Consider the following 20,886-nt stretch of genomic DNA (forward strand, 5'->3'; position numbering starts at 1 on the left):
GAAAAGCTCTAATGTAAAGCAGGCTAATAAGAGCACACACAACATGCTGGACAAGCAGGTATACTCCCTGCTTATAGGAATGAGCAAGCCTGGCTTTTAACAAGGATATTTGCTACACCCAAACTAGTAAGGAGACACATACCCAAACAAAACCCATAATACTGAAAGACAAGCCACCTCAGTGGTGTGCATGCTTTTTATTAATGTGAAAACAAGACATTTGTTGCAAACATCAGATGTCAAGATGACTGATACCAAAAGCGTCCCACAGTCATGAGGATTCTTTAAGAGTAACACTCCTAACAAAACAGAACTTGTTAACTAACTGTTGCCTTTTGAACCTCAGCATTGCTGGAGGACTGTGTAGTCTAAGGGAATTGGCAAGAACCTGAGATAATACTTGGACATATTGGCTTTATGATGCAACAAAAATGTATACTCTTCTGTGCAATATACCACACAAAATCTTTATCTCGGCTTTTATTAGTCTGCCAGCAGACCTACTGAAAGTAGATTGAATAACTGGCTATACTGCCTTTACCTGCTGCACTTAACTGTTTGCTGCTTCTCACTCTGTGTTCTTAAGAGACTAACAAAAACCTATAGATGTGACTAAGATCTTGATGTAACCATATTGGAGGAGATCTGTGTTGTGAAATATAGTTTTTTTTCCAAACTCTTCCTTAATTTTGTTCTATTTGACAGAATGTCATTTTGGTGAAAGTGGAATCCTGTTGTTTAAAATCTCTAATGAATGATCACTACAGGTTTTGTTGGGGTTTGTTAATCAACAACCTAGAAATTATAATGCTGTACTGTCCTGAATGGTTGATGCTCTGGCATTTGATAGAGCCCTTTTACCTGAGATAATACAAAAGTCGTACCACAAAAAGGATCTACTTGCAAAGAAAAGACGAGTAAGGAGTGAAGTCTAGGAAAACAGAGACAGGGCAGGCACGACAAGTTTGCTTCTTGTAAAAAATCAATCCAAGTGGATTTAGGATTGAAACACATATAGAAAAACCACTCTTCCCAAAGGTACTGTACAGAGGCCTGGTAATAATCAGAGACTAAAAGCACTTTGTTACATATGTTGAAATATAATATAGTCATTTAACAAGTTGCTAGACAGAACAGTCCTGCCTTTCAGACTAAACTGTCATAAGCAAAGTCATTACATTGTTTGGATTCAAGATGTACGTGTAATTTTTTTACACACAATATCAGAATAATGATGTATCCCATATTTGTTCTTTTGATCTATGATTAGAAAATTTTCTATTGTTATTAGAATAGTCTATCAGTAGGATGTTGTAGGGCTTGTGAGTACACTAGGAAGCAGAACACCTGTTAATTAATTAAAGCCTTTTAAAGAGCTATTATTTCTATATTGCAGTCATTGCTTTTTTATTGCATTCTTAGATCCATATTGTTTTAACACTGTTTCATCAAAAATTTCAAGCTTACATATCCGTCCCTATTTTGATAGGCCTTGCAGGTGGCTGGTTTTCAGATCTTTCAATCTAGATTAAAGCTAAGGGCCCAGACCCTCAGCTAGCATCAGGCAGTCCAGCTGTTTTGATCAGTGTAATGATCCTGATTAAGTATCTGTACCAACAAACACAATGCTTAAAAATTCTGTATGTCCTGAACTACACGCAGTTTAGTATTAGTGGTGAAGGAACACTTGATTAGCAAATGCAGAAGGACGTTGAGCAGAGTTTGGCACCCTGCATTCTGCTTTTCACTGGCTGTGACACAGTGCCATGGCGTATTGCTCAGAAGTGCTCTGCTGAAACCTACCAGTATGAAGGCAGGAGAGTTTGACACTGCAAAACGAGTACTTTTCATATGTGTGCAGTTAAATAATCCAATGTCATTTTCAAGTAATTTAAGCAAATGTGAAGTTACAGATTTATAAAAAGCAAAACACTAATATACGGTTATTAAATAAATTGGGGAAAAAGTGAAAAATCATCAGAATTTTAGGAGAGGAACATAAAAAGTGACAGAACATTAGACTATTTCTCTGCCTCTGAATTCACTCATGACTTGAAGAGGATGGATTCTCTTCTTTGCAGAACCTTTTCTGACAGCAGCATAGATTTCTTCGGGCTTCTCTCTTTTAATTAGGGGCTTCTTCTCTGGAGCTTTCATTCTCCACATCACAACAGGATGTCGTGGGCCAGTAGGACTCTGGATCTTGATAATCTTTGTGGATGCAATGTAGGACATCTTCACTGTCTGCACCACAGCATTCATTAAATTTTTGGCAGCCTGAATTAGGGAGGTGACACTATCCAACTGTAATAAGAAACAGAAATATTAGTCTAGGAAAGCAGTCTGCTTTTAATCACAATATGCTCAGGATTAAACAACAGTTAAAACCTAAGACTAATATAGTAAAGCATAATTTCTTTGTTTTCTCTTGGTGTGCTTGATCATTATATTCATGTTTCATTGCTCAGTATTAAAGTGATTTATAGGAATCTGTGCTGGTGAAGTGTAACGGCTTATTGAGATGTTTGTTGCTTGCCTTTGTCTAAGAAGTGTGAATTCATGATTCTTGTCTGCAGGGTATCACTGCAATTACTACTGACAGGTAATGAAACCACCTCAAAGAAGAGCTATAAAAATGTTACCTATTATTTTCTTTGCATCAGCACTAGGTAAATTCTCCAGCTGCTCCCATCACATTCCAGGCTTTCTCACGTGCTTCTGAGCACTGCAGGGATACTATGAAGTGGCTGAATTAGTAGCTGCTGAATGTAGTCTGAATGACCAGAATTTTTAAAGCTAATAAGTGTGAGCTAGTGCACACAAACTGTGGTGACTGGCTGGTTGTTTTTTTTTTTTCTTTCTTTTTCTCCCTGCAAATGAGAACCTTGAGAGGCAGAATGTAAAACAAACCTCTGTATCACATATTACTGTATTCAACACATGCTACATAGCCAAGCAAGTGTTAAACTAAAGGTATTTTCCATAAATATTTCTGGAAATAGAAAGTAGTATATCTTGATTCCAACTGAAAATTGGCTGACTGTAGGGGGGATAAAAAAAAAAAAGGCAGTTTTAACTACTATGTTATCTTTGCAGTGCTGCTCTGTAGTGAAGTACAAAAACTGAACATATAGGTCCCTTCTCCTAAGGCTTGCACGGTGTGTAGGGACTGAAAGCAGACAGTGCTGGGGCCACTTCTTTCTTAGTTCTCTGCTTAGTCCCAGTGACTTTGGCAGCCTGGACTGAGGCTGACGTATCAGTGTTGCACAGTACAGTTGTGTGAAAGGCTGACACAGACCTATCGCATGTGCTGAGTATGGGCATTTTATTCTGACATAACCCTCTCCCACAGTGAATCTCAAACTCTTGTGTCTTAGTTTCAGCTGGATGAAATTGTTTTCTTCAAAGTGCCTGGTATGATGGTATGTTTTGGTTCTAGGAGAAAAACAATGCTTGTAACACACTGATGTTTATAGCTGCTGCTAAGCAGCATTGTACAGAGCTAAGGTAATTTTCAGTGATGGGCACAAGGAGCTAGGAGGGAACAGAATATGAACAGCTGCCTTAAGCTGGCCAAAGGGATATCCTATACCATAGAACATCAAGCAGAAGTTTTGAAGGGGATGGGAGATGATATCTGTCTTCTACTGTTTGCTAAGCATCAGTCAGGGTTGGTGAACAATTATTTGTGCATCATTTGCTACATATTTTTATATACCTATAGTCATAATTATTTTCCTTTACTTTATCTTGGTAAATATCTCAATCCATAAGTTCTACTTTGTTGTTTTTTGTTGTTTTTTTTTTTTTAAATTCTTTCCCCTGTCCCACTGGGAATAGGGGGGAGTGAGCAAACAACTGTGTGGCGCTCAGTCGGAGGCACAATTCTGGTCTGACACACTTCTAGATGGTGATGTCTAGCAAGACGTATGCAGAAGAGTTGCTACTATGATGGGAAGAACCTACTTTGGGGGCTGTGTACTCTTGATAAAAGCAAAGTGTAAGAGCAAGGATTTTGCTATAAGCCAACACTGGCAAAAGAACTGATTGTATAATTGGCCATCAGTGTTACTTAAAACATTTGAAAATGAGGTTGTCACCTTCTCATTTGGCATGTTTCTTGAATACAAACTGATAAGGCTCAGAGTCATCCTTCCAGAATAGGGCTAAAATCACAGAGGGAGAGGAACTGATGTGTGCAGGGTGTGTGACTATGTCTCCTTGTCTTAAAATGCAGCTGTAGAAGATTGCTTTGTCTGTTACAACTGTGTCCAATCTTAGGCCACTGTGTGCCACCCTTGTGCACTGAAAAGGTATATATTCATATACATCCATTGTACTCAAACAGGAAGAAAGTAGGCTGTGTTTTGATTCTTTGGGAAGGTGTTGGGGTTTTTTGTTTGTTTGTTTTTGTTGAAATAGCTAAATGATGCCATAGTCCATGTTAAGCACAGGACTCACATTTGTTTAAAATTTAAATGTTTGTAATGAATGCTATCTTTCCCCTTTACTTTACTGTGTTTTGATACCGTTCCCAGGAAATGGTAGAGGCACATATATATGGTATAAATCATCTTAGCTAGTAGCTTTTTATTCAAAGATACCACACTGTATTTAATTATAAGGCTGACAATTTCGATTGTGAAAGCATCTCCATTCTGAATAGCTTGAAGAAAGCGCTTGAGAAATAGTTACTATTTATTTAAAACTCATTGATTAACATTTATTGCTTATATGTGGAGCAACCTCTGTATTTACAACAAAGGTAAAATGCCTCTTAGTCATTTCCAGGAAAACTACAACAGATGCAAGTACCATAATAAAGCTGTTTGATAGAGCGAATTCTCAGATACAAAAAATACTGCTTCTCAACATAATCACCACCAGTAGCTGATTGGAGCAGATAAGCTGATCGAGACACTCTGCATTTTATGGTATGATAGCTGTATGTGGCTGTCCAGAATGAGACTTGTCTTTCACACTGCTGTGTTAGCAATAGTAGTCTCCCCTTAGCCAAGGCAAATGAATTTGTGAGTGAATTGATGAAGTGAGGGGAATGTGTTACTGTCCGTACAGTTGTTTTTGTAACACTTTATACACAGGAATGCATGTTAGGCAAAAAAAAGCAGTAAGTCAGGAAATGATTGGATTTGCATTTTTGGAATTAAATCGGAACAGAAAGATCTCTAGCTACTACTGAACATTCCTCCAAAAATGCTAGGAAAAAAACAAAGCCATATTTTTTTGTCACAGGAGGTTAAAATGCATAGATCTGAATTTCTTTTATTCTCTACCATTTTTTTTAACACTTACTTTAGGCAGAGACTGTAAGAAAATGAAGCATGAATTGCAATTGCTTGTGGATGCTTTTCTTTTTAGATTCTTAAAACATATCATGAGCATAGGAAAGGACAATGTAAAGTGAAGATATTTTATTTTGTATTGACTGTAATTCATGCCATTTTTCTACTTACAGCAGACATGATGAGCTCTCCACCTAGATTCTGGATTTCTGCTTTAACTTGACTGCAGATTTTGAGCTGATGGGAGTACAGCTTGATCTGTTCTAGGTAAGCCAACAAATCCTGTTTACATGACTGATCTGGACACTGAGGATTAAGAAAAGAATAGTAAAGCATATGCATTTCATTTCAGACATCATATTAAATACTTACTTAACTGAGGAGTATTCAAATCACTCATACAAACGTCCTTGTACTCACTTTTTCTTTTATGCTGCAGGGATTGCTTTAGTAACGCTGCTAACCAAATTATTTAACGTACAGAATAACTGTTCTTCTATTCCTAAGAGGCTTTATTTCTAAGGTATCTAGAAGTAATAATTAAATGACAAATGTAAACACAAATGCAAGAAGAATGTTAACATATATAAAAGTTACGCTTTATCTCCTAATATTAATCTGCTTTTTTTTCTTTCTTTAATTTTTTATCCATTTTATTCAGCTTAATGTCAGATGTGCTCTTTCAATGGGAATAGGAAAATAACAACAGCTTACAGCTAATTCACTGATTTCAGTACTTAAAAAAATTATATATCATCTTTCCACCTTCACTTCTGTGGGCTCCCACAAATACTTGCAGGGGCAGTACTGATTTAAATAAACCTATAATGGGCTAAAAGCCTGAAAAAGCAATAATTGTACTTAATTCAAGAAATTAATTATGTAACAACTTTACACAAAAGACTGTCTTTGCTGAAGAAACCTGATAGTTGTTCAAAATGGGATGTGTTTATTTCAAGTGCGATGATTCTTCATGTCTCTGCAGTAGTAAACCGAAACGTTCATGTTTTGGTCTGTTAGAAGAGGCAGCAAAGAATATAGCAAATGAATCTGAAAAATTGTTGATTACTATGAATGAAATACCAGTCTTTACCTTGTGTTCGGCTAGATCCACTATTAAAGTGTTCTCTTTACTTCACCACAGTTTAAAAGAAAAACAGAACAGAGTTTTTCGACACCCTCTCAGCATGCTCCATTTTTGAAGCATTACCAGTATTCACATCTCAGTGATTGTTGAGAAGACTTGAATACTTGTTTACTTCTTACACTAAGTAATAAAAAAAATCTGTCCTTCTGGCCAAATGCAGCTGTAACCTCTTTAAGCATCACAACTATACTAAAGGTCTGTTTCCTAGAATAAGGTGCTTGTTTTTATATTGCTCTGTGATTTACTTCTCTCCACTGGAAAACCTCAGCAGATAGAAAGATAGGGTGCTAATACAGTATCTCATCCATTTCAAGTTGTGACAGCATCAATTATAGAAACTCAGAGACAACGCTATTTTAATTTCTTACATAATACTCTTATATAACATTTGCAAGTTAGTCACATTTACTATCTTCCTTTTATACACTTAGGGAAGAAATGCATAACATTTTAGGAATGCCAAAGACGGTATGCACCAAAGATAGGGAAGACATAACCTCCCCAGAGACCTTGAGGTTAAACTAGTTCAATCAAAATACTGGTCTAGCGCTCAGCAGCATTTAGAAAAACAAGTGTAAGGTATTGCTGGAAAAAAGCATAAATACATTTCATAAACCTGAGGGATAACCACAGCTTTACTGAAATACAACTTTATTAAAGGAAAGCTTTACTTTACCTGGTGCAGGTAAGTAAGTATCATAAAATGCATGCTGTCATCTTACTGAGTCCTATGTATGTTCACTATTTACCTAAAGGAACCTTTGGTCTTACACATTACACCCATTTTTATGTACTTTACCCATAAAACTTTAAGAGAAAGGAGGCATTTCTAGGAGTAAAGACAACATTTTATGTTACCTTAGGAAAGATAAAGTACAATAAAGAAAATTAAAGTCTCATACACTATAGCATATCCCAATCAACCATAAACAGATGTTAGAAAGAAATGTACTCTGTGAAGAGGGTATTCCATAAGGAACTCTCTGCGTATTACTCAGAAACATCTGGTACAAACAACTCTTGCTTACTAGTGAGACAAAACACTTAGCTGAAACAGAAAATAATTTAAAAATACTGAGATTAATCATTCCACAGCCCATTGATGGCTACCAGTTCAATGCCTAGCAGACAGAAACAAGTTCTTAGCTAGAATTTCTGGCAAAGAGTGAAGGCTTCTTTTTGATACACAAGTGCTGCTCCAAAAGTAAAAGTCTTCATTTTATTTTGTTGGCTCACAACATCAGAGGTATGTAGCAGTTGAACCACCCCACCAGTGGTCCATTACGTTTTTTTGCTGTGCAATAAATGGCAGCAGAGGGGCAGTCTGCCAAATAGTGTCTGATATAGAAGTGCATATGAAGCAAAGGGAGGTCACTGAATTCCTCCATGTAGAAAAAACAGCACCCACTGACATATATTGATGCTTGGTGATCATTTATCATTATAATGGATGTGAACACAGTGACAGCTGCGTTTCCAGCAGTGGCAACAGTAACAGTGCATCACCTCCACTGGTGCAGATTTTTGTGAGCGCGTGCAGGGTCTGGATCATTGCTGGTTAAAATGCATAGCTAATGGTGGGGACAAGGTCAAAAAGTAGTTTTTTGTAACTGACAATTTGCTCTATCAAGTATTGCTGTTATCCTTTTTGTGTGTGTTGTAGCTTCCGCATAAATAAGCAGGAGGCATCACTTCAGAGCATCCTGCATATATCAGAGTTCGTGAAATGGTAACAAAGGCTTTCTGTAAAAAAAAGAATAACAACTGCATCCAAGAGAATTCTGACAATAAACAAAATTGTTCCTACTTTATTTTGATTTCACTCAATTTGCTAACAGAGTCAGCAGCATTTCCCTAGAATCTGAATCTGTCTTCGTGGTGAGCAATTCTGGGCACGATCATACACAGAGCCACTACTCTACATATTTGCTTATATATGATTTATTAGTTTCCAGGTGAGCTGCTCTTGTAGTTAGATGATCATGTTGGCACATCTGCTTAGTTCATATCAGCTATTTAAAATATTATAGAATCATAGAGAGGCCTGGGTTGAAAAGGACCCCTGCTGTGGGCAGGGTTGCCAACCACTAGACCAGGCTGCCCAGAGCTACGTCCAGCCTTACCTTGAGTGCCTCCAGGGATGTGGCATTCACAACCTCTCTGGGCAACCTGTTCCAGTGCATCACCACCCTCTGAGTGAAAGTATCTATCATATCGTCAGCTTATGTACATCTATCAGCATCTAAAATGTGATATAGTTTTTTAAATTCAGGACAACTTTCCTAGGTACATGAAAACTTCTTAATTAGGAGATTATCTGATTCTGTTTCATACTGATTGATACACTTCCAGAATTTTAAAGTAATTAATGTTTTGTTGCATTGATGTGCTGAGTAGAAGACCACTGCATATTAAGGAGTTAGAGATCGACAAAACAGAGAAGCTGAGCCTCTGGCCAGGCCTCTATACATACCATCTTTTTTGTTTGACATCAGAAAAGTAGTGGGTTGTTGGTTTTTGGTTTTTTTGTTTGTTTGTGGGGTTTTTTCATTGTTTTTTGTTTTGTTTTGTTTTGTTTTTTGTTGTTGTTGTTGGAAAATCCTGTCAATAGCTCCAACAATGGAAACTGGGGAGATCTCTTGCATGGACAGGATCTGTCCAGACTGCTTGCATATATTTAAGGCCCATTTGATGCTGTACCACATTGGGTTTCTACCATCTGAAGGGACATAAGATTACTTACTCTATTTCCTCCTTATAGTAACTCTGATAAACAGCATTTTAAATTATACCTCTTATTGGGATCATAATGTACCAGCACCTCCTGCTGCTGAAACGATTATTACTGAGGAGTCTTGTAGTAAAGACCTTAATCTGCAGCATATGTCACTAGGAACAGAATGTACTAGCTTAATCTTTGGGATTTCAGGCCACAAATTTGACAATGAATTTGAAATAATCTTATTTAAATTTATCAGCAATATACTGTGATTAATTTGCCTAGGTTGATGCTGAATGTGATTATGTTTGCAGTTGTTAATTCCAAGTCATCTTTAAGTGCTGTGAATATGGACTGAATTCTGCTGATTCTAAAATATAGAGTCTCTTTCTTTCCAATACATGAAAATGTTACAAAAATCAGAATCGAAGAACAACATAACAGAGATGCTGTTATGACTGATCATTTGATAAAATACTGCAAATAGAATTTCAGTTTTTGGTTTTTTTTCCTCACATATACAAAATATGTAATTCCACAGTTATCAGTTTTGATTCTCTGAAATTATATGGAGCATGAACAAAAATCGTTCATTTGGAAATGTTTTATGTCATGTTGTATAAAAGAGATACAATGATTCTTCATTATGCAGAGATTGCTTTTTCAGTTTTTTTTCCCAGGTTTCAATCTAGATAGAGGAAAAAGAGCAAGTTTTGTTTTTCTTCCTCACATGTCTCTTTGAATACTGAATACGTTCATCATATGTTACCATGGTCCTGATAAAAGCAAAGGCATAGTCAAGAGTAATACTTGAGTCCTGGGATGACTGTGAAGATGAAACTAAAGTGGCCTAACTAAATGACAATATTAGAAATGATAACGAATCATTGAAGTGATGCAGGGTAAGCTCAACAGCAGATGTCATAAGCATTAGAAGTAAATAAGCACATACAGTAAAATAAGAGATTAGTTAAACATTAAACATGATTCAAAGACATAGGACTGAGTCAGATGTCTTTGTCAGTAAGTTCGATACTTCTGTAGTGAATATAACTACAATCACAGCTAGATAGGCATCTGACTTAGTAAAAAGTAGAATCTTGCTCTTACTCCTACTGTCAGATGAATAATATGATTTTCGCATTTCTCTGATGACTAGAAATCTTTTAATTTTTATTCACAAGCAAAATCACCCTTTACCATACAGAGTATTTTTCTCACTGTGTTTTTCTTCAATCTACATGGTATTTGTGAAGACTAACAATTGTTATTCTACCATATTTCCTCTGCTCTGCTCTCTTGAAGAAATGTTACATTCTGTTGACTACCTAGTTCAATGAATTTGGTTCAAACTGAAGGAACCCTTCAAGAATTTGGTGTCCAGGCTGGAACAGGAGTTTTGATCAAGTTTTGTGAACACCCTTCTCAGTGGCATTAACCTATTTTTTCAGTAAATATGCCACGTTCTCTTTCAGTAAAAAATAAATTATGTGTAACTTAGAATTGCGTGTAAAGATGGATTTGTATTATTTACTTCAAAAGAGAAAACCGATGACTGTACATCATACCGACTGTAAGGCATGTGTTTTAAGATAAAAGTCCATGCATTCTTCATGCATGTGTTTTTTTTCACCATTATATATAAACTCACTGCTCTATTTGAGGTACACGTGAGATGAGTAAGGTGAATCAAGGCTTATCAACTATGTGCAAACTCTTACTTAGGACAATCAGAAATTACCTGAGTGAATTTAGTAAAAGAGTTAATTAAAATGTAGTCAAATTTCCCAGCAACTAAGGAAACACATTGGTTGTCAGCACTAATGTTTACCTGAACTATCAGCACACTGGTTATCAGCACTACTAATTCGTGGCTAATTTGCTCTCACATTTCTAGTCAGGAGTTATTGTAACAATACAAAAATAAAATTTTAGGTAATTAGTATTTCTATAAGAAAGACTGAATTTTCTATTGAGAAAGGAGTGAAAGGTTGTGACACTCATCTCTAGATTTGATACCACTTAATTTTCTGCAATACATCAGTAACGATTACAGTTTTGAATTTTAATTTTTAATTGATGAAAGGAATTGATGAAGGATCCAGTTCATTTGAAAAGAGACATGCTAGAAGAACACTTGTCAAGATCAGAAATGGGGATGTTTTACCTTCCTTCTTTTTTTCCAGAAATTCAGATCATAACTGTATAGACCAGTGACCAAAATTCTATGGTATCTCTATCTGGAATTCAGAGAGAGGCGTGACAGAAAAAGAAAATGCAGATGGTTGCTGCTTCATAGATATTAAGCAAGTGAAAAATCAAAAGTGAGGGGTAGAGAGAAAGTACATGAGGATTTGGAAGACAGCAAATATACCCTGCTACTCTGGACCTAAAAGCCAGCCACAAAGGCTAGGAAAATAAATGGCTTAAATACCTGCATACTGAAATTTCACTGGATTGTTCTCTGGCCTGGTTCTGTAAGGCCCTACTGACCTTACCTACATAAGACGAGTGGCTTGTATTAATGTACTACGCTACAGTGCTGCCACTCTAGCCAGGAAGATGATCATGCCTATGCATTTACATGGGTCCTGTTCTGGTGTTTGGCTGGCGGAGTGCGTTTTGTTTTGCTGTGTGTGTTTTGTTTTGTTTAAGTTTCTTTTTTTTTGCTGTTTTTGTTATTTAGCTTATTTAGCTAGTAGAAGCTTTTAGAATTAATTGGAAATAAAGTAACTCTTACAGCTGTAGAACTTTTCATTTTATGATGATAGATATTTCTTTTCAGTGGTAAAAAATCATCTCAAGACTTCAGGTATGCAGATGGCAGAATTCTACCTATTGAGAAGAGTATTTAGATTGAAAGCAATTTGACGTCCATAACTCAAAGAAAAGGCCAATACTGGAGGAAAAATATGTCAGAAGGAGAATCTAGATACAGCAGAAAGCAAACATTCTGGAAAATACATGTAATATGCTGCAAAACAAATATTTTGAAGACAAAGAAGAAAAACTAACATAAGCATGGTCCTGTGACCTAGCACCTGTTAACACTGCTTGGAAATACTATGCCACTCCTGAGTTTCCACATCTAAGCTGATTTGCCACATTTTTTTTCTGAGTAATTTAACTGAGGAAGTGAAGAAGGAACTACAATGTTGTATTGTAATGTCATAACTATTTCTGTGACTGACCTTCGCAGGTGTTGGAACTTCTGTGCATAGGTTAAGTTTTAAGGTTAATACATTGCTACATAAATAACCTACCTGATTGGCAATCAGCCGTGCAAGGACATCCATCCTCGATCCTGACTCTGAAATCATTTTTGCAGCATTAATTACATCAGATGTGTTCTTCAATGGTCCTCTACCCCTTCAAATGAAACAGAGATTTTATTACATTATTCAAAACTGAGAATAAATCATAGTGATGCAGATTAGGCACAGAAGGATTCAATTGAATTAAAAAACAAAAACAACAAAAGCACTGATCTACACAGAAGCAACATTAATTAAATCCCCACTTCCAAGTGTTTTGTTTTCATGTCCCACAGATTTGCACTGCTTGGCTTCAACTGGATGCAAAAGTAACAGAAAAATGTCACACATTTTCATCCAGCAAGTGCAATCAATCCATGCTAAATCCTAAAAACATGGATTTTTAAGCCCAGTTCCAATATGTCACATATAGATAATTGTATGGGAATGGTGAAGGTTTAGTACAGAGACTGCTTGTGCTGCTTGCTGTAATTATCCTGCAGTTATACAACATTTATGTTCCTTTCCCTTCCAGCAGTTTCCTGCTAGGTATTACCTAGTAAAGTATTTTCCAGTAAATAGAAAAAAAAGTTTATCAGAGTGATGAATTCTGAGACTCGTGAATGTCTGGTCAGGAAACTCAGGTTGTTTTATGAAACTGGTGTATGCAAGCATAAAAGAATTATGAACAGGAATGCAATGAAAACTAACAAATACCATTCAAAACTTGGATATGGCATATCTAAAAATGCTACATAGTTTTCAGAACAACTCAGTGTAACTGTAAAATTCCTCTGAACAATTTTTCAAGAAGCCACCTGCAGACTTCTTTAACACTGAAATACTTCAACTAAACTAAAAAGCAACATTTATTTTACCTCACACTTATCAAGGACGCACCCATGCTAAATTCAGCTCTGCATTTCAGCTTTTGTTACAGATTTGTAGTTTAAAAAAACAAACAAAAAACAAACTCATTTCCCTTAAAACAATATTGTATGTGTTTACACATTCAGTAAAAAACAAATCAGTAAAGAAGACAAAGATGGCAACACAGCATGGCTAGTAATTGTTAAACTCTTAATTAAATGCAGTGTTTTGCAAAAAACTATTGTTTGATCTTTGGGGGGAAAAAAGAATGCTTTACAAATTATAGTTCCTTATTCTCAACCTACACCTCAAAACAAAAAAACTAGAAAAAACACAGAACAGGATGATATCTTGCATGTTATTTTGCTACAGAAAGGTATTTACTTGACATGGAAAACCCATTGAGGCAATTTTCACGGTTGTTTTAACCTTTTACTCTTTAGTAGTACAGAGGAATACTTACACTGCATACTGAACCTATACAAAGAAATCCTGTAAGGTAAAAATCCAGACTTAACAGTGAAACTGTACAAAAAGTGACTATTATCTACAACTAAAGAACCAGGGAAAGGAGAGTGCAGAGTAAGTAACAGTGATAACTGATTTTTTTGCTCGGATTAACTACCTGGCTCCGGATGCTAAAGAGACGCAAAAAAAAAAATCTATGAAAGCCCTTTGTTTTTTCTTTCCTAGTCAATAGACGGTTTCCTACCAGTTTTAGATTTCCTTGCATTTTGTGTGTCAAATTTGAAGTATGAAAATACACCTTGCTTTGGGAGTCTGTTTCACTGTCATCCATATAACTTGCCAGAATTTTTTTGCTGATAATTCACTTGGTTCCCTTTCAGAGCCATTGTATCAATGACCTTTTCCTTCTACAAATGTAGTTCAGAACTACCCTCCACTAGGTGCAGAAGTATCCCTGCCTAATCTGTCAGAATATTATGGTTCTAGTCTAGTTGCTAAAATTAAGTTATTACAGACAATATAGACCTCCATGCAGTAGCTTAAGAACATTAGCTTAGCACATTGATCCACAGTAGACGCTTAGAGGGAAAAAAACAATCCTCCCCACACAACTATCTTAGTTTCAGCTGGATGGAATGATTTTCTTTAGAGTGACCGGTATGATGCTGTATTTTGGTAGATACAGCTAGGCAGTGCTGTACAGAGCCAATGTGAAAGTAATGTTTAGTGTGCATTCAGCACTGCAGTCATCTTTAGGCTACAGAAACTGTATTATTGATAATTTTACTAATTATACTCTTCGATTTGTCTCTTTGGGGAATCTGGCTATGGAGAATATAGGGGTGGACACCTTCCAGCTGTTTTTCAGCTTCCGTTTCACTTTTCCTTCTTCCCCTAGCGCTCAGGAGATAGTTAGAGTGGCTCTTGAGAATTCTGAATATGTGTGGGATTTTAAACTAGCATGCTCCCATTGCTATGCATTGTGAATGTTTTTCAGGCTAAGTTTAATATTTAACAATTATTTAAGAATACCACCCAGAGATCTGCCCTGGGACAGAACACTTCTGGATAACAGGGAGTACGGGATGTTGTGGGTAAGTGGCTGGAGCAGTGGACACCCCCTGTACTTTGGAACTTCACCTCTGAACAACTGCAGAACCCTGAAGATCTAGTCGAATATTTGGAGAAGATCTGCAGTTGCCTAGCAATCCTACAGAGGCACACATCACTGCAGCATGCTGGGGCTTCACCTATGGCTACCAAGTACTGTTCAACATTAATCAGCATCCTCAAGGAAAAGAAAAATACCTCTCGATCTGATGACAATGCAAGGGACCTTCCAACTTCATCAATAGGTCCTGCAGCAGCTCCAATTCATGCAACAGGTCCTGCAGCAGCTCCAAGCACTACATGAGACCCTGTTGTGTCTCCAGCCCTCACGATGAACCCTGTAGTTGCTCCTGCTATGGGTCCTGTGGCTGTTCCAAGTATTGCAATGAGAAATTGAAAAAAAAATTCCTCCCAAGGGAGTTGCAGTAAACCAATTGCAGGTCAGCAGCAGTATAAATTTTCTCCTTTACAAAGTTTTCCAACTTTTTTCTGTCTTCTATGAGAGAAATTCTAATTTCTTAGTTGTGGTGCTCATTAATTTTATTTTTTTTTAAATTGGCCTGTCTTTCCCTTTTTTTTTTTTCAATTGGGTTCAGAGCTGCACTCTGAATGCCATTATTTGATTTATTGTTTGGAAGATCTATTTATTTCCACACATATTACTATTTGCAAGCACTAAAGCTGTATTAGATAAGTTTATAACACATCCAGGGCTATGAAAACAAAGATGAGACACAAAGTACTGTATTTATGAGCAATTACATACCCACAAGGTAGTGATGGATTGTTATTAGATCACTTAAATCAATTGTTCTATCCAATGAGAAAACTAGGAATAGCCCATAAATAATTACATTGTGAAGTCTAGCTGCGTCTAACTAGGAGTTTAATTGGTGTCTATACAAATGAAGTCAGTTGAGAGCATCTCAGCGAAGTCATGGAAGGGAAAAAGCTTCACAGAAACGCCTCTTGAAAAGTATAATCTCAAGAAAAAGCTTAGAATCTGTTAAATGCTGTAACACCAAAGAAAATATTGAGAGAAAGACCTAAGTCTTCTCTCTCTAATCATTCTTGCCCCAAGCCACAATGAACAGTATGTCTGCAGTCACTTCATTTATCCATGTGCACTGTCTAAACTTAACTCTTATGACTAACAGACATCACTATCAGGCATTATTTTCTTTTTTCCTTTACTCTGCAGTTTCACTCTGGAAAGTAATTATCAAAAATATTCCCTTAATTCTTGCTTTAACTTGCACTCTAACTTCATATTCAAAGGCTTCACCATCACAGTCTTCTGCCTCCAAGCAAAGCTGAATTGCTTGCTGTTATTCACTGTACTCACCTCAGCAAATGCACTTGACAGTAATGTGGAAGGGGATATAAATAGACTGGGAGGCCAGACTTGCAATTATCTCAAGAAGTATGGAAGAAAATATAGCTATAATTACCAAAAACGGAACCTGTCCATTCACATAGGATAATTAAACGAACAGATACAAAAGTGAGGTGTCAGTCCGTATGCAGTGTTATAATAAGATACAATTTATATAATAAACAATTTGCAGTTCCAGCTGATCAAAGAAGCATCAAGAATTGGCACTAGAGTGCTGCAGAAGAAAAGCAATGGCAAAATGGTATGCACAGAGGAAAGGCAACACTCCTCTTTGTACAGTAGTGAGTTATCTGTAGGTAAGTGACAAAGAACACAACATTCCTGGAATGACTTGATTTAGAAAAGTGAATACCGGTGGATTAGGTTTCCTTCCTGAAGTGTCTTTTTACAGTGAAGTAAGGCTCTGTGAAAAACCTTGACATAGCAATTCCTTCAACTGTAGTCAATAGATTATATGGCACAACAGGATTATATGGTACTTGCACTGGTTACACGGTCCATCAGTAAACAATGACATTTGATGTAAGATGCACGTCCTCTGTCAGTGACATCTGTTCCATCAAAATAGCCACCTCCTGTTCCAGGAAGCATAACTAGTGACCCAGTTTTTGGATGAACCTAAGGTAGATGAGGCTTCTGAATTCAATAGCACTAGCATTTAAGAAATATTTATCACAAATGAAGTAGAATACCTTGAACAGAAACAGCGCAAGAATCCAGACATTTCCTTCGAGTTAAATGGACAGAAGGCCAACTATTATTTCTCTGCTTTCCCAGACTTAGGCAGAAAAATAATAATGCAACTGTGGCTAAAATAACATTGAAAATAAATGCCGGCATAAGAAGATATAGCAGTAATTAAATCCTTTATACCAGCATGGTAGAAGAATGGAAATTGAAAAGCACCATTATTTGCAGCTACGTATCTATCAATGTAACTTTACGTCAGTCCTGTGATTTCTTTCTTTCTCTGCTCTGGGGCAGGCAGATTCTTCTATCTATGCTACACTCCAGTCTGCACCTCTATGAAGAGCTTCCCTCTTGATCTCCTGCTGTGATTTCCTTATCTAGGTCATCCTTTTCAATCCAAGCCCCTTGTGCTTTCAACAACTTTACAAAATAAATAAAACTATTATTTAGTGTGCTTCACTCTAAGAAGCACCCATTCATTTATTTCTTTTTGTTGCTCTTACGTTCTTTGTTCTGCCATTTGAGACCAATCACTTAGGTTGTTCAGTATCTAGTTAGACAACATAGAAATTTTGACAAATTCAGTGATGAGAGCAATGTCTAAAATTCATTTCACCAATATCACTGTCACTTATTTTGGTCTCTGAAAAAAAGCTGAGTCTTGTGATAATTTCATAGAATGTCATAAAAACTCCCTGGTGCATTCTAGTTTTTGAGTGCCATGCCTATGCAACACAGATACTCGTCTGTGAGCCACCAGAGCCACTGAGGCTCTATGACGGCAGACCATTATCACCCTGCCTCTCCCTTCTCTTTGGCTGCTTTAAGGTGGCATCATGCCTGGCTAGCATCCGGAAGAGCTAATAGTCACACCCCTGAGAGTGTCTGTACCTCACCTCTTCATACTTTTCCTGAAGCATGCCAGTTCTGATCCTGGGAAATGCTATGTCACTGCATAACAAAAAAACCATGCACTTGTGTTACTGTTGTGACAAAAATCTGGTAATATTTAAACATAGATGGGACATTTTATTAATATCTTCACATTTGTTCAGAGGAGCTATACCATGCAACCATTCTATATGTGTGTGTGTATGTGTGTCTGTATTCCTTATATATTCAAAAATACGAAATATAAATACAGATACATAAAATATGCTTAAGTACTCTTTAAAATCTCCCAATAAAATAATAATATAGCAAAAACAAGGTTTGAAAAGCATTGTAAAGTCCTTTTCATCTTTGATCACAACTGTCTTCCTATATTAATTTATTAAAAATAGGTAAGATTGTAACAAAAGCAATGGGTTGCATAGTATGTATAGCCCATCTGAATAAATATGAAGATGTCATTACTGAGCAGATGCCATACATGAAGCTCTATTAACAGCACTTTGTCTAGTTATAGATGAAAGTTTTACACATGTTGAAGAGGATTTCCCCCGCTAGCTACCCAACAGTCACCTTTTCCACATACCATGAGAAATAGCTTCCCATTTCTCCCTGTTCATCACTTCCATACATGAAAATTTTATCAGTACAATGTAAGACACTACTGCACCATCACACATGTGTTCTGATATTTTAAACAAGCGTCATTTGTGATGAGGTAAGAATGCTTTTCTTCTCACTACTATTTTGGTTTTCAGTTTCTAAGATCAGCAGATCTTCTTAACAGTCACGGGCTTTAATTTGGATGTCTATCATTTTAATCACCCATTAACATTTCTGACTATACAAAAGGTTGGTTATTTGCTTCATCACTCTCCTATTTTCCCTGTCACAAACAGAAATTATTCAGAGGTTTTAACATATATGGTTACTATAAGAAGCTATCCAACAGGATGGATGGTTCTATGCTTTAGTCATTGTTTTGTTTTTTGTTTAAATCCAAACCTTTAAGTGGAAACTGCTTGGTTTTGAACAGATATTTTGAACATTTAAAAATCTAAATGCACATTTTAATAAACACAATTTCTTTGCAGTCTGACCTGTACTGTGCAAACCACAGGTACAATGCAAAATGAGGTTTCAAATCTCATCCTTTACAGGAGGGCTAGATACACTGTCCATGACACTTCTGTGGGTACCGAGAACTTGTCTGCATAAGGGATACTTAGGGTTGTCTCCCATGAGAGCTGAAAGAGTAAACATGGAGGAGCTGGGTATGTGGAGTATGTTTCAGACATAACAGTGCTGTCATTCTAGGTCTGTAGCATCTGAAAGCACAGAGGTGAATTATGGCTGAGTCAGAAAGTCAGAGCTCTCTCTAAGGGCTCCCACTGCAGAGTGGCCCATCTGCTTCCCACTCATGTGAGCCATGTGCTGAATTTGCAAGAAGAGTTATAACATGGTCAAGAAAAAGCAAGTGTTGCAGCCCAGAAGCAGAAAAAAAGGCATCTGAAGATTATTAATGAATGAAAATATGAAGTAAGTGCATGCTACTATAGTGCAGACATGTAACACTGCCACTTAAACAAGTCAATTCTGCCTATTAAAATCCCCTTGCTATGCTATAACTTTTAAAAAAGGAAACAAACATTCATTTTATTCTTCAAAGTTTATCTTCCCAGTTCTCTGGTGGAGAAAGCAAATTAATTATTTTGAAAATAATCTGTTGTAACCTAAGCCTGTTTTCTTTTAACCTTTTTCTTCCAGACTGTTTTCTTATGTGTACTGCAGGAAGGTTATACCAATAAAACTCAAGGTAATCCCAGCAGGTAGAGGTCAAAAGTCAATCAGAAAATTCAGAATGGCTGTTCGATGTCTACAATGTTGCAATTTGTTATGTGCATTTATTTCCCTTGTTCAATTGTGTACTTAAAAAAAAATTAAAATTAAGTGCAGACTTTACCTTTTGATTTTATGGTGCTGTATAGAAACCCACAAGCAGAGTGTTGAAGCAAACGTGCTATGGTTTTAGGCATTCCATGTCATAACACTGTGCTCAACAGTCAGAGCTGGGACAGCTGCTGGGAAGTTGCACTTACCACCTGGTTTCCAGGAGGAAAGGAGGTTACATAACCAAAACTTTACTTCCAGCTGTACCACCATTTCTGCAGCACAGTTAGAAGGCAACTCTCTCTCCCTTGGCTTGCCTGTGGTCCTACACAACAATTCTGCATATTCAACTACTATTAATTAGCCAAACTACATGCATCCTCTATACGAGGTACAAAGACTGTCCTAAGTCACCATTTCTCCATCTGCAGGAGCAGATCCTGCTGGTAATTTACAGCTGCCTTCTGTATATCTGTGTACTGTTTCATCAGTCTTAGAGCAGGAGCTGCCTGAGGAGTCTGGACAAGCCAGATTCCCCTACATGGCTGTTTAGCGACACACAGGAGCTACTTGGGGATTTCATAACAACACCGTAACTTTTACTCAGAGAGATCCCCTGCATCACTTCACTGAATCCCTCATGAAGAAATTCAGCTCATCACCTTGTTTTCAGTCAGTGCATTGATCCAAACCCATCCACTGTCTCTGGATGCATAAAACTTCCTGGATCATCAGGCATTTAAATGAATTTACTATCACATTCTGTGAAGTGGAACTATCATGTTTTCTTAACACTGTAAGTCTCTTTCATATTTCTGGAACAAAGGAAAGTAATAGAGTGCATAGTAGAATCTTTGCCGAATGGATGCATGTATGAATGAGCAGGAGGGTATTTCTCCCTGGAGCTTCAAGTAGGTATAATTACACCTGGAGGCAGAAAATACGCTAATATAAAATAAATCAGTAATTTTTTTTGTATTGATCAGGTAAGTTCACAAAGACAAAACAGCTCTTTTCTCATCTTTCAATTAAAAATGCAAACTGCTGGAATAAAATCACTTGGACAGAGTTTCTCAAGCTATGAAACAAGAATCAGCACAAGGATCAAGGGCTGGAGAATGTTTCCTTTGTAAAAAACAAACAAACAA

General features: G+C 36.9%; 1 protein-coding gene across 1 annotated transcript; it reads right to left on the reverse strand.

Moving 5' to 3' along the window:
• Nucleotides 1-509: 509 nt before the first annotated feature.
• LOC104911902 (catenin alpha-3-like) lies at nucleotides 510-12,963 on the reverse strand. The gene is made up of 3 exons (XM_010714232.3): nucleotides 12,433-12,963; nucleotides 5,475-5,609; nucleotides 510-2,304 (listed from the first exon to the last, which is right to left on the reverse strand). Exons 1-3 carry the CDS (start codon nucleotides 12,487-12,489, stop codon nucleotides 2,017-2,019), a joined length of 480 nt encoding a protein of 159 aa, XP_010712534.1. The 5' UTR covers nucleotides 12,490-12,963; the 3' UTR covers nucleotides 510-2,016.
• Nucleotides 12,964-20,886: the final 7,923 nt, after the last annotated feature.

Source organism: Meleagris gallopavo, chromosome 8 (genome assembly GCF_000146605.3).
Source record: "Meleagris gallopavo isolate NT-WF06-2002-E0010 breed Aviagen turkey brand Nicholas breeding stock chromosome 8, Turkey_5.1, whole genome shotgun sequence".
In the NCBI taxonomy this organism is placed as follows: Eukaryota; Metazoa; Chordata; class Aves; order Galliformes; family Phasianidae; genus Meleagris; species Meleagris gallopavo.

What these genes read in the sequence shown, in the direction of transcription:
- LOC104911902 (XM_010714232.3), bottom strand. Translation starts at nt 12,489, where the DNA reads ATGATTTCAGAGTCAGGATCGAGGATGGATGTCCTTGCACGGCTGATT. An exon ending in CACGGCTGATTGCCAATCAG is followed by an intron (nt 5,610 to 12,432) that starts GTAGGTTATTTA and finishes CTTAATCCTCAG; the next exon opens with TGTCCAGATCAGTCATGTAA. An exon ending in GAGAGCTCATCATGTCTGCT is followed by an intron (nt 2,305 to 5,474) that starts GTAAGTAGAAAA and finishes TTCTTATTACAG; the next exon opens with TTGGATAGTGTCACCTCCCT.